The following is a 14,012-nucleotide window of genomic DNA, read 5'->3' as shown; positions in this document are numbered from 1 at the left end:
TAACGTTACAATGATTTTGATTGGATATTGACTCTTCCGGTAAACAGGTACACGACTGCACGTGCAGATATTTTTGTACGGAGTGTACACATTACAGGTGTGAGAAATTAAAACTTCATGTAGAATATTTACATTTTCATGTGGTTAAAATATACCTACTGTCACGTTATTTCAGAAATATTTTGAGAAAAGTTTGTCATTCTGTGGTTGAATCTGATTTTTATAAAGCCAAAGGTGTGCTCGAATGCAAAGAAAAATACCATAATGCCTTCTCAGTCTGAAACATCTAAAAGTCGATATATAGGTTCCTTTTGAAACCAATGGACTTAGTTTGGGGAGGGGAATAACGTTTGTCAACACACTTTGACACAAATGCTGAAATGGCTGTGTGTACCATAACATTTTCTCTGTACAGACAAAACTAAAATTTGAAAACTCCTCACCAGGTGCAACTAATTTATTTGCAATATAGCTGAAAGGAATTTGTGAAGTACCTTTCCTAATACAGAAGTGGGAAATACAGATACTGAAGTTTTAAAGCCTTGCAGCACCTATAATACAAATGTTGCATCCCTTTTATGTTTTAAAACTTTAAAAACTTTTATGAACATTTTCTCTCCTTAGCACAGAAGATGGTGAATTAAACAGACACCTGCATTTTATTTGTTACAGTCCACTCGTGCATTTCAGTGGCAGATTTACTGGTGACACGGAGGCCGCATGCCCCCATTCCAGATCACACTTAAAAACACAACACTCTGACACACACAATTTTATTGCTATTAAATCTGCTTATCTAGAGTGCCCCATCCCCATATGTTTATATTACAATTTTTAGAAAGTCACATTTGCTTATTTTTAGGAAATTTTGAAGATGAGGTTTAAAGGCGGAAGAGCTGAAGGGAAGGCAGTTATTGCAGGGTTGTCATGTAGATTACCAAAATCTGATAACATTGATGTATGTAGGTTATTACATTAGATTTAAATTTAAGAAACTGCTTCACCTATATTATTATAAATGACATTTTCTAGCCAGATATTTCCATGCATTTAAGAATGCCCAACCTTAGTGGGAGTGTCCTTGAAAGAATAGGCACACAATGTTTCTCCGTCCTGGAGGTACTGGATCTAGGAAAGATGTGTCCATGGCTGTGTGGATGTATAAATTTGCAGGCTCGTGCTGACTGATTAATGTTACACTTTCAGATACCATAAATTGGGTAATTTTGGTTGCAGTTTTATTTTGGTTTATTATTTGGTGCCTCATATGAAAGTGCCAAAATTACACACACCAAAATAAAACACATGCCTTTTGAATGAAAACCGCCAGAGTTTGATAAGAGCAGGCTTATTGAGAGGCAGCAAGACAGTAGATTAAACCTGTTTTTTGTTTCAACAGATGAAATGAGGACTGACATTATAAATTGCAGTTATTTGATAAAAGAAAACAAGGTGGTGATATCATTGCTTTTAAAAAAAATATCTACTCAAGTCCAAATTACATGCACAAAAAAATACATGAAATGCAAATATGACGGACAGCAACCATCAACAACCAATTATGTGTTCCTGACTATTAATTGAACAGGCAGATTAAAACAGTGTATGTAGACTTTTTTTATTGTTACATGCATTCTCTGTTGGGTCTTTGGATTAATTGTGTTGATTGCAACTGTAAAACTACATAAAAGCTTTTCACAAAACTGAAATTTGATTTTTTCCAGGAGTTTTGGAACAACTTAATCAATGGAAAAGACATGATTGGGGAAACAAGATGGCCAGTCGGATTGTATGATACCCCTCCTCGTGCTGGACTTATTAATAGTATTGATAAGTTTGATGCAGGCTTCTTTAGATTTACAGACTCTGAGGTTGATTTTCATTTACACATAGGGCCAGGATTTTTTAATTTGTTGGTTTACGGATCCCCCAACCCAATTTTGCCGATTTCCAGAATAAAAATAAAATTTACTTTTCATGCTTTTTTATTCCCGCCGACCCTAACAAATGCATTATCCTTAGAAAATAATTAAAATATTCTTGTGTTATGAAATGAAATTCATTAATCACTAACAAAATTGATAACACTTTCTATTGTGAAAAAATAAAACTTTACGTTTCTAAAAATATACAAATCAATTATAGCTGACCTTGAAATGTCGTTTGTGCAAATAATTTTGTGGAACAAAACTTGTGTTTAAAACCAATTACACAATAAGTTTGTTTCCCTTATTTGTCATCAGTCCGTAAGATTCATCATCTCTAGACTCATAGAAATATGCTTGTCCAAATGTGGACAGGAGAAGACATCAAGTTAAAGTACTGAATATTGACAAATCATTTGGAATTTTCTTGTTTCATAGATAATAAAAAAAAATATTGTCCAACTGGATAAAAAACGGGAATTGTGACAACAGATTAACCCGATATTCTCGTTTTTCCAGTGGAGGAGTCTGTTACGTTTTTGACACATGTGTTAAATTCTATTTTCGTACAACGTTTTTACATATTTTTTTTTATCAGTTTTTTCGTGCCTGAAGATTATTGATCACCAAGTTTTCTGGAATTGATTAAGAGCTTGGCCAATCTGTTTTCTTGTTTGTGAGATGACGATTAAATTTCGTCTTACACAGTCCGTCCACCCCCCACCCCACTGTTTTATGGGAAATTATTAGACAATGTCATGCGATGTTTATGACAGCTGAGCAATACAATTTCATCCAACTTAAATTTAAGAAATGATGACAAAACAGCATAACAAACATTTCGTTAGAAAGATTAAATATATATTTATTTTGCATCTTTTTCTGTCTTGGAAGATTTTTTTTTTTTTAATTTCCGAACGACTGACCGGACTTTTTCATAGGGAAAAGGAGTAGGTCCGTTAAGACCTCTTTTTGGCCCCAAAATATAGCAGTTTTACAAAATTGTTAAAATATAAACTTTTACTTAGTTATTGGATAGTAGAATGGTTCTGCTACATAAATATGGGCTGTTTTTGACAATACAATGCACATATATTGGGTACTAGCACCATGAAGTCGTGCTAAATTACTGAAATCTTCACAATTCCAGCATTTTAGTTAAACTTTAGACGGTTTCCGGGGAAAAACGAAGATTTTGACCACTTTTTAAACACTTAAGTGTCTATTTCATATGATTCAATTAATTTATGTGCAAGATTTTAACTTATTAAGTCATTAAAAACGATCTGATTCAAGCTCAAATATGAAAAATCTACCAAATATCCGATAAAAAGTCACTTTTCAGATGGTTTTTGTCAAAAACGAAAGTGTTCATCCAAAATATTGAAATGGAAGTTGTATTTGATGATGATACATAATATATGTAAAGATTGAGGATGAACACGGATGCGGCCACTTTCGTTTTTGACAAAAACCATCTGAAAAGTGACTTTTTATCGGATATTTGGTAGATTTTTCATATTTGAGCTTGAATCAGATCGTTTTTAATGACTTAATAAGTTAAAATCTTGCACATAAATTAATTGAATCATATGAAATAGACACTTAAGTGTTTAAAAAGTGGTCAAAATCTTTCGTCAGATGAAACTGAAATTTGGGGCCAAAATCTTTCCTTACCGGACCTACTCCTTTGTAAACCAACAAATTAAAAAACCATGGCCTAGGTTGAATTCAGATTTTGTGTCAATTTAAAATTTTTATGACTACAGATATTTGTGATAATAGATGGGATGTTTATAGAATTTAAAATGTGATTCCGAATACAGGAAAAGAAACTGAAACTTCTGTGTGTAGAAAGTATAATAATTGTAATTTAACAAAAGATATTGAAGACTTCAATATCTCTCCAATACAGTTTAAATAATAATAATTCTTTTTTTGAAGATATATAGTTCATGTTGCATACTGAAAGCTCATAAAAGTTTTGTTTTCATGTTTCTTCATTTATTGTATATGTGTATATTTCAGGCCCACAATATGAATCCCTTACTTCGACATTTATTTGAAGTGTCATATGAGTGTATCACAGATTCTGGTATACCACTAAGTGTGTTACATTCTAACACGACGGGAACATACACAGCATGCTTTATACCAGACAATGATCCACTGGAAACATCACGCTGTGCAGATTCTAAATACTGTAAGTTCAGACATCACATTTTATTTCATCCTTTTCCATTTGAAATATCAGTAACAGCTGTTATCCTAATGCCAGCAAGTTAAAGGTTTGGTTTACTTGCTTCCTGTGTTTGTATTAATGTTTGCTTCACCTTTTTATATTGTTTTAAGTTGTCAATCTTCCTTACAATGCTTGAGCAAACTTTAATATAAGCCTAACAAGCAAGCAAACCAAACCAAACCTTTACCTCGCTAACAGTAGGGTAATAGCTGTAAATTAATATGAAGTTCTTTGTAAACTTATTTGGGTATGGAACCAATTGAAATACATTTTAAATTCACCTGTTATGGTAAAATCATTTGTTTTCTTAAAAAAATATGTATTTGATAATAATTACATTAGATGTATGTTTCATTAAAATACTTTATTTTGATTGACTAACTGCACATCATGTGTTATTCCGTAAGCAATTGCATCACTCAATAAAACTTTTCATTCATGATAACACGTGGTCCAACAATAAAGTGCTCAGGTGAATAAAATACAAAAATTATAAAATTCGTGTTTTGATGATCATAGCTAAAAATGTAATTATAAGTATTGAATGCTTCTTTTTGTAACTTTATAGGGTTGTAAAAGCGTTGACCGTGCACACCTTTGTAGTATGAAGCGCTTCTGTGCTTCATACAAAATGTACTTCGGTCAACGCTTTTACACCCCAATAAATTTACAAAAAGAAGCATTCAATTCTTAATTAATATTTTGATTTACACCAAATCTTTACAATGCAATATTGTGATGTTTTATATTTCTTTGAAAACTACTGAAAAAAACAAGATTTGTAAACAAAAATTAACTATGATTTAAGGTACCACTGTTTCCATGATAACTGGTCACTTGATGAACCAGTTCAGATTTACTGGACCTAGTGCCACAGTGGATACAGCCTGCAGTTCTAGTGTGTCTGCTATGGAGATGGCTGTACAAGATCTAATGACTGGACGATGTCAGTTTGCTTTGGTAACAGGTTAGTTACATAACAAATACCTAACTAGACTATTACAAATATTGTGTTAACTTTTATGAATTTACTTATATTAACAAGTCTGGAGTTTACATTGTTAATGTGACAATTGAGATCTACTTAAAATTATTGCCAGGTTTTTTGTTATTGTGCAAAATGGGGACAGGGTTAAAATTTTAATAATTTAGACTTGCATTTTGAAATATTATATGACCTAAACAGGATTGTTCTTAATAGTGCAAAAATTCAAATTGCAATTTAGTCAAAAATGACAAAATTGCAATAATAAATGCAAACAATATTTTCTGATTTTACAGTAATTTTGAGTCATATGAAACAAGCATGTGATGAAAAATAATGTTTATCCAATTCTTGAACCAATGCATGTATATATACCACAAACTAAGTCCTCTGTACACGATGTTATCACTTTTTACGCAAATATATCGTTTAATTGTCATTTTTTTTTTCTCTCTGTCTTATGATTAAACAAATATGGATACTCATTAAATGCCATGTTTTGAAGCCGAAGTTTGCCGATTGTAAAATAATACCTCATAGTAAACAAATCACAAAAAGTATGGGTATTTAGCACCTGCTTAACATGTATAATCAGATAATTGTTTATTTTAATGACAGATCCATGCATATTGCAATCACCCGGTTTTTACGAGGAAGGTCACGTTGAGGTTGCTATGCATACGGAAAATATGTTGGCGAATTGCTTCCTGGAAGCAAGCTATTGAAAATAAGTAAACTTCTTCTAAATGTGGACAAATTAAAGAATTTTCCTAAGAAAAAAGTATATGTTCATAAGTCATTGTAAGTTGTATAATGAAAACTATCCAATTAGTTATAAAAAACATACGCATATTTTTATTTTAATTTGAGGTTTCTTATGACTTTTAAATTGTATTATGAACGTCATAGTCTAGAAGATACAATGATTATTTAAATATTAAGATATAAGTTAGTATTGTCAACAACAAAACAAAACTGCACGCTTTTCTAATTTGCAATGATTTATACTAGTTGGATATGGATACATTTCAGCAAAGTGTGATCCAACAACAAGTTCAAAGGGAAACTTCAGTAGAAGTCATCATAGGTCCGCAATGATAGACATACAACTGTCAATTTTGTATGTTGTGAACAAGTTCAATTGAAACTACTGAAGGTCACCAAGTTAAGTCATGCAAAAAGTGTTTAGATAGATGTGGCATTTGTCTGAGAAAGTATTTATATTTATTTTAGTGGGAAGGAGGGAATTTTATAAAAAGAAATTGTAGCTTAAAACTTTTATAGTCCTTTTAGTTGCAAAATAGTAGCTTAGAAGGGAAAAAATCATTTAATGTTTTGTCTATTTACTTTTTTCAATAGCATGTAATTTGTTATTGAATCCAAGCTATCTGCAACAGATGAGTTACCTTGGGATGTTAAGTACAGAAGGACAGAGCAGAGTATTTGATGTTGAAGCCAAAGGTTATGTGAGGGCTGAGGGTGTTGTGTCTATATTACTTACTAGGTAACAATTTTACCAACATTACTAAATTAATAAAGGTGGTATCTAACACTACAGGGAGATAACTCTGTAAAAATCAGCTAAACATCTTAATCAAATTGTTTTGTTAAGGAAATAGTAAAGTTCTCAATGATCAAAATTAGTGCTTGTCAAACTGTTATTTATCCAATGAAAAGTTTCTGATAAAATGGTTGGTTTAAATTTTTTGAAATTTTTATAATTATGTCAAAGGGTCAAAGTAAATATTTTGTCAAAATTTTATTTAAACTAAACAAGCCAAATTTATATTAGTCAAGGTGTTGGGTACCAATTTATTGGCTTTGAAATTCATCATTTAATCATCTAAAGCCTATAAATGGCTAACATTTAATATAGTGTCCCAAAATTTGATGATTGAATTAGAAATTGTAGATGTATTTCATGATAATTTACCAAATAGAGCAACACAACTATGATCTAATTAGATGACTTTTGTATGTTTTTATGCCCTAGAGAAGGAGGGTATTATGTTTTCAGCACAGTCCACATCTTAGCTAATCTTTCCCATATCTGGTTAAATTTAGGTTTTAGATATTTTTATGCCCCATTTATTTTTGCCCCATGCATGGGTATTATGTTTTCTGGTCTGTGCGTCCGTGTTCGTTTGTCCATCTATCCCGCTTCAGGCTAAAGTTTTTGGTCAAGGTACTTTTTGATGAAGTTGAAGTCCAATCAACTTGAAACTTAGTACACATGTTCTCTATGACATCATCTTCCTTATTTGAATGCCAAATTAGAATTTTCATGGTCCACTGAACAAAGAAAAAGATCATGCGGATGGGGCATCCTTGTGCTATGGACACATTCTTGTTTATATGAGATTTTGGTCACATTAACTTGAAATTTAATACTGTAAATTAAGAAATTGTTTTTATTATTGTGAAAAATGTGACAGAGTTATAATCACAATAATTTAAACTCCCATTTTGATTTTTTTTTATGAATTAAACAGGACTGTTCTTGATATGGCAAAAACTAAAACGACAAATATAATATCTGAGTTCATATGATGTGATTATTTTTTTGTTATAAGCCATACGATTGATTTAACATACTTTATTTAACATGAACTTGTGAAAGTTCCAGTGGGGCATGGTGTATATGGACGAATTCTTTTTTTTTGTCATTAATCTTAACAGCTTACTTTCACATATCTATAAAATTGAGAATGGAAATGGGGAATGTGTCAAAGAGACAACAACCTGACCATAGAACAGACAACAGCAGAAGGTCACCAATAGGTCTTCAATGCAGTGAGAAATTCTCTCACCCTAAGGCTTCCTTCAGGTGGCCCCATAACCAATATATATACTAGGTCAGTGATAATGAACGCCATACTAAACTTCAAATTATACACTAGAAACTAAAATTTAAAAAAAAATAATACAAGACTGACAAAGGCCAGAGGCTCCTGACTTGGGACAGGCGCAAAATGTGGCGGGGGTTAAACATGATTATGAGATCTCAACCCCCCCCCCCCCCCCCCTATACTTCTAGCCAATGTAGAAAAGTGAAGGCATAACAATACGCACGTTAAAATTGTCTGTATTGATAATACACAGCTGTCCAAATCACAGTTATTTTATATTTACTTGACAGTTTTCTATATTCTAGACAGGCAAGTCTGTGTCAGAGAATCTATTGCTCAGTTATTGATGTGAAAACTAGCTGTAATGGGTATAATCCAGATGGTATGTACTGGTTTACAATATGGGACCAATAATTTCCAATGGAGATTATTAATTAGCTGAAAAATATAAAACAGTTTCAAAAATGAATACATCTGTTTCATATTAAAACACTTTAGAACTTCTTAAAACTTTGGAACATTGGTTTTCAATACATGGAAGATTTTGTTTCGTTTCGTAACCATATTTTCAGCTGCATACTCTGACATTCTTTCCTTTATCTACCTTTTCTGATAATGCTTTATACTTACCTCAAGAGCTAATTTCCAAATGCGTGTAAAGTAAAACTTTGGTTGGCTTGCTGGCATTGTTTGTATAAATGTTTACTCAAGCTTTGTAATTGAGATTGACATCTTCAAACAATATGTATAAGCATAGTTAAACCTGTATATAGTATATTTAAATTTGATAAGACGTTATCTCAATAACAATTGTACAATATACAAACAAAGCAAGCAAGCTGACCAAAGTCTTGGTCCACATGCATTAGGAAATTAGCCCTTAAAAAATTGTTGTTGTTACCACTTGGTTTATTAATTTTGTATCCACAGCAGGTTAATTTAAAGGCTTAAGGTGGTACCTAACACTACAGGGAGATAACTCTGTAAAGTCAGCTAAACGTTTTAATTACGTTATGTTGTAAAAAGAATATTAAGCTTCTCAATGATCCAAATTGGGGGTTGTCAAATTGCTATATAACCAGTGTAATTTTTCTGACAAAACGGTTGGTTAAAAAAATTTTTTTTTTTATATTTTTGTTAAAGTGTAAATATTTTGACAAAATTTTATGAAAATTAAACGAGCCAAATTAATTTTAGTGAAAGTGTTGGGTACCACCTTAATCAAACGACTTTTAAACTTAGAATATAGAATCTTAACCATTTTATCATTTTCTGTTTTATAAATGTCAGTAGTTTCAACTAAGAAGATCAGTTTCACTTTTGTTTAAAAGCAAACACATTTTTCATGACCATGAATGATTAATGATATTAGAACCTAAATGTTTGTGTAATATTTTTAAATGACTAATGATCAACTTAGAATACCAGTGTTTTAATTAAAAGTGTTTTTACTCTTTTTTTTCATGGCAGGCATCACTTTCCCCAGCAAGGATTGTCAGTGTGCTTTGATGAAAGAAATCTACAAAAGATCTGAAATAAAGTCTGATGACATTGCCTTCATGGAACTTCACAGCACTGGTACACCAGTAGGTAGTCTGCTATAATAAATAAGCCTTCATGGAACTTCACAGCACTGGTACACCAGTAGGTAGTCTGCTATAATAAATAAGGCTTCATGGAACTTCACAGCACTGGTACACCAGTAGGTAGTCTGCTATAATAAATAAGGCTTCATGGAACTTCACAGCACTGGTACACCAGTAGGTAGTCTGCTATAATAGATAAGGCTTCATGGAACTTCACAGCACTGGTACACCAGTAGGTAGTCTGCTATAATAAATAAGCCTTCATGGCACTTCACAGCACTGGTACACCAGTAGGTAGTCTGCTATAATAAATAAGGCTTCATGGAACTTCACAGCACTGGTACACCAGTAGGTAGTCTGCTATAATAAATAAGGCTTCATGGAACATCACAGCACTGGTACACCAGTAGGTAGTCTGCTATAATAAATACTTCACAGCACTGGTACACCAGTAGGTAGTCTGCTATAATAAATAAGGCTTCATGGAACTTCACAGCCTATAATAAATAAGGCTTCATGGAACTTCACAGCACTGGTACACCAGTAGGTAGTCTGCTATAATAGATAAGGCTTCTTGGACCTTCATAGCACTGATACACCAGTAGGTAGTCTGCTATAATAAATAAGGCTTCATGGACCTTCACAGCACTGGTACACCAGTAGGTAGTCTGCTATAATAAATAAGGCTTCATGGACCTTCACAGCACTGGTACACCAGTAGGTAGTCTGCTATAATAAATAAGGCTTCATGGAACTTCACAGCACTGGTACACCAGTAGGTAGTCTGCTATAATAAATAAGCCTTCATGGAACTTCACAGCACTGGTACACCAGTAGGTAGTCTGCTATATTAAATAAGGCTTCATGGAACTTCACAGCACTGGTACACCAGTAGGTAGTCTGCTATAATAAATAAGGCTTCATGGAACTTCACAGCACTGGTACACCAGTAGGTAGTCTGCTATAATAAATAAGGCTTCATGGAACTTCACAGCACTGGTACACCAGTAGGTAGTCTGCTATAATAAATAAGCCTTCATGGAACTTCACAGCATTGGTACACCAGTAGGTAGTCTGCTATAATAAATACTTCAAAGCACTGGTACACCAGTAGGTAGTCTGCTATAATAAATAAGGCTTCATGGAACTTCACAGCACTGGTACACCAGTAGGTAGTCTGCTATAATAAATAAGGCTTCATGGAACTTCACAGCACTGGTACACCAGTAGGTAGTCTGCTATAATAAATAAGGCTTCATGGAACTTCACAGCACTGGTACACCAGTAGGTAGTCTGCTATAATAAGTAAGCCTTCATGGAACTTCACAGCACTGGTACACCAGTAGGTAGTCTGCTATAATAAATAAGCCTTCATGGCACTTCACAGCACTGGTACACCAGTAGGTAGTCTGCTATAATAAATAAGGCTTCATGGAACTTCACAGCACTGGTACACCAGTAGGTAGTCTGCTATAATAAATAAGGCTTCATGGAACTTCACAGCACTGGTACACCAGTAGGTAGTCTGCTATGATAAATAAGCCTTCATGGCACTTCACAGCACTGGTACACTAGTAGGTAGTCTGCTTTGATAAATAAGCCTTCATGGAACTTCACAGCACTGGTACACCAGTAGGTAGTCTGCTATGATAAATAAGCCTTCATGGCACTTCACAGCACTGGTACACCAGTAGGTAGTCTGCTATAATAAATAAGGCTTCATGGAACTTCACAGCACTGGTACACCAGTAGGTAGTCTGCTATAATAAATAAGGCTTCATGGAACTTCACAGCACTGGTACACCAGTAGGTAGTCTGCTATGATAAATAAGCCTTCATGGCACTTCACAGCACTGGTACACCAGTAGGTAGTCTGCTATGATAAATAAGCCTTCATGGAACTTCACAGCACTGGTACACTAGTAGGTAGTCTGCTTTGATAAATAAGGCTTCATGGAACTTCACAGCACTGGTACACCAGTAGGTAGTCTGCTATAATGAATAAGACTTCATGATAGATTTTATACTTTCCTTTAGATTTTCAGAAGTGTAAAGTAAGTGGGTTTCAAAATAAAAAGATCTATGGCATCTGAAGGAAAGACTTGACTTTACATGTTGATATTTTAGTGACAGAATTGATCAGAATTAGTTTAATTCTTGACCATGCATATTTTGCACTGTCTCTCACATAGGAAATAGAAAATATTCTATTCTAAGATGATTAAAGTTGTAATTCATGTTTTAACTATGAAAATGTTTTTGATATACAAGGAACTTGTTAGATGATTTTGATTTTCTTTGATTATGGATCAATTTAAAATTTTCAAAAGTAATGAATATATACTAGACCTATAATTACCACTGATTTTAATATATATTCCATACGTTTTTTATAGGTAGAATTTAAAAGTACTGACTTTTATATGCCATACTTTTAACTACCATTGTTTTTGTCGAGCCTTCGACTTTAGTCGAAAAAGCGAGACTAAGCGATCCTACATTCCGTCGGCGGCGGCAGCAACAAATATTCACTCTGTGGTTAAAGTTTTTGAAATTTTAATAACTTTCTTAAACTATACTGGATTTCTACCAAACTTTGACAGAAGCTTGTTTATGATCATAAGATAGTATCCAGAAGTAAATTTTGTAAAAATAAAATTCCATTTTTTCCCTATTTTACTATAAATGGACTTAGTTTTTTCTGCGGGGAAACAAAACATTCACTCTGTGGTTAAAGTTTTAGAATTTTAATAACTTTCTCCAACTATCCTGGGTTTGTACCAAACTTGGACAGAAGCTTGTTTATGATCATAAGATAATATCCAGAAGTAAATTTTGTAAAATTAAAATTCCATTTTTTCCGTATTTTACTTATAAATGAACTTAGTTTTTTCTGCGTGGAAACATTACATTCACTTTGTGGTTAAAGTTTTTAGAATTTTAATAACTTTCTTAAACTATCCTGGGTTTATACCAAACTTGGACAGAAGCTTGTTTGTGATCATAAGATAGTATCCAGAAGTAAATTTTGTAAATAACTAAATCCATTTTTTCCATATCTTACTTTTAAATGGACTTAGTTTTTCTGCAGGGAACCATTACATTCACTCTGGTTAAAGTTTTTAAAATTTTAATAACTTTCTTAAACTATCCTGGGTTTGTACCAAACTTGGACAGAAGCTTATTTATGATCATAAGATTGTATCCAGAAGTAAAGTTTGTAAAAAGATTACTCTTTTTTATCTATAATTTACTTTTAAATGGACTTAGATTTTCTTAAAATCATAAAATAGTAACAAGAGGAATATTTTTATTGATTTTTTTCCTCATTGTTGTTGAGCCTGCGATCTACAGCAAAAATAGGCGAGACACTGGGTTCCGGGGAAACCTTACAAATTTTTTGTATATTTCATACTTTTGTAGGTAGGTGATCCAATAGAAGCCAGGAGTGTTACAGAAGCTATATGTTCTACCAGAGAGAAGCCACTACTAATTGGATCTGTTAAAGCTAACATGGGCCATAGTGAAGCAACTGCAGGTTTGTAACTTTATTATACTAGTTTTGCTGGTCTGACATAGTTATCAGCATAATTTGATAAATTCATTTGTTTCAAATATAGACTTGAAACAACATCAAGATACATGTTATTTCATAAGAATAGTGTATAAAAAAATTTAGACATGTATAGGGTTTTCTACACATTCATAGCGTACATTATTGTTTTTCCCTACGCCTATATCATCCTGATCATCTGTATTCTCATTTCACAGCCTTGAGACAGGTACAGGGATTATCAACGACGTCAAAATGTCTAAGGAGAAGTTATCAGCTTGGTCACAAAGTGTAAGGGGACGTTATCAAGCATGCTTTTGTCAAACTTAAAACTGTCTTAAGGAGGGAGAAAAAAACAGTAATATAACGATAAACTGATAATCGTTTTTTAAAGGCAGTGCTTTAAGGCCTGACTTTTAAGTCATGAGGTTCATCTTTTCATACGCAATCCATGCTGGGGGTCTTTTGGCCAGAAATAGATCCGGAAATGTTCGAATTTCTCCTCTTCTTTTTATGGTATGATATGGTTTTTGTTTCTTTCATTTACATTGGGGACTAAAGAAACGATCAGTGTGTATTGTTCGTTTTATAGAACTTGTTATAAGTGTGTATTTTGCATTATAAGCAGTCAACCTGACTACAAACTATCATTATTTGTATATTCCGTGTGGAAAGAGGTCGGGTCAATTTCAAGTGTTATCTGACATCTAAAGATTCTTTAATTAGTTCAGACGTTGATATAACAATGAAAAGTCGACTGAACATGATTAATATTGCATCTTCTATAATTCAAAGCGGAATTCGGTTTATGAACGAGAAACCGTAAAGCGTTTTCAATTTCGGTATTAGTTATGTATGTTATCTACGTATTA

At 33.0% G+C, this 14,012-nt stretch overlaps 1 protein-coding gene across 1 annotated transcript in view; it reads left to right on the top strand.

Annotated features, from left to right (window-relative positions):
- Position 1: 1 nt before the first annotated feature.
- LOC134722320 (fatty acid synthase-like) overlaps positions 2–14,012 on the top strand; it is a 60,559-nt gene continuing 46,548 nt past the window's right edge. The window contains exons 1-9 of the mRNA XM_063585928.1: positions 2–97; positions 863–958; positions 1,725–1,871; positions 3,954–4,128; positions 4,976–5,134; positions 6,512–6,656; positions 8,307–8,383; positions 9,472–9,591; positions 13,015–13,125. Of these exons, the coding sequence (XP_063441998.1) occupies positions 875–958; positions 1,725–1,871; positions 3,954–4,128; positions 4,976–5,134; positions 6,512–6,656; positions 8,307–8,383; positions 9,472–9,591; positions 13,015–13,125 (1,018 nt within the window). The 5' untranslated portion in view covers positions 2–97; positions 863–874. The remainder of the gene's footprint in view (positions 98–862; positions 959–1,724; positions 1,872–3,953; positions 4,129–4,975; positions 5,135–6,511; positions 6,657–8,306; positions 8,384–9,471; positions 9,592–13,014; positions 13,126–14,012) is intronic.

Source organism: Mytilus trossulus, chromosome 6, assembly GCF_036588685.1.
Source record: "Mytilus trossulus isolate FHL-02 chromosome 6, PNRI_Mtr1.1.1.hap1, whole genome shotgun sequence".
NCBI classification, from domain to species: Eukaryota; Metazoa; Mollusca; class Bivalvia; order Mytilida; family Mytilidae; genus Mytilus; species Mytilus trossulus.
This window is presented reverse-complemented; position numbering and strand designations above follow the sequence as displayed.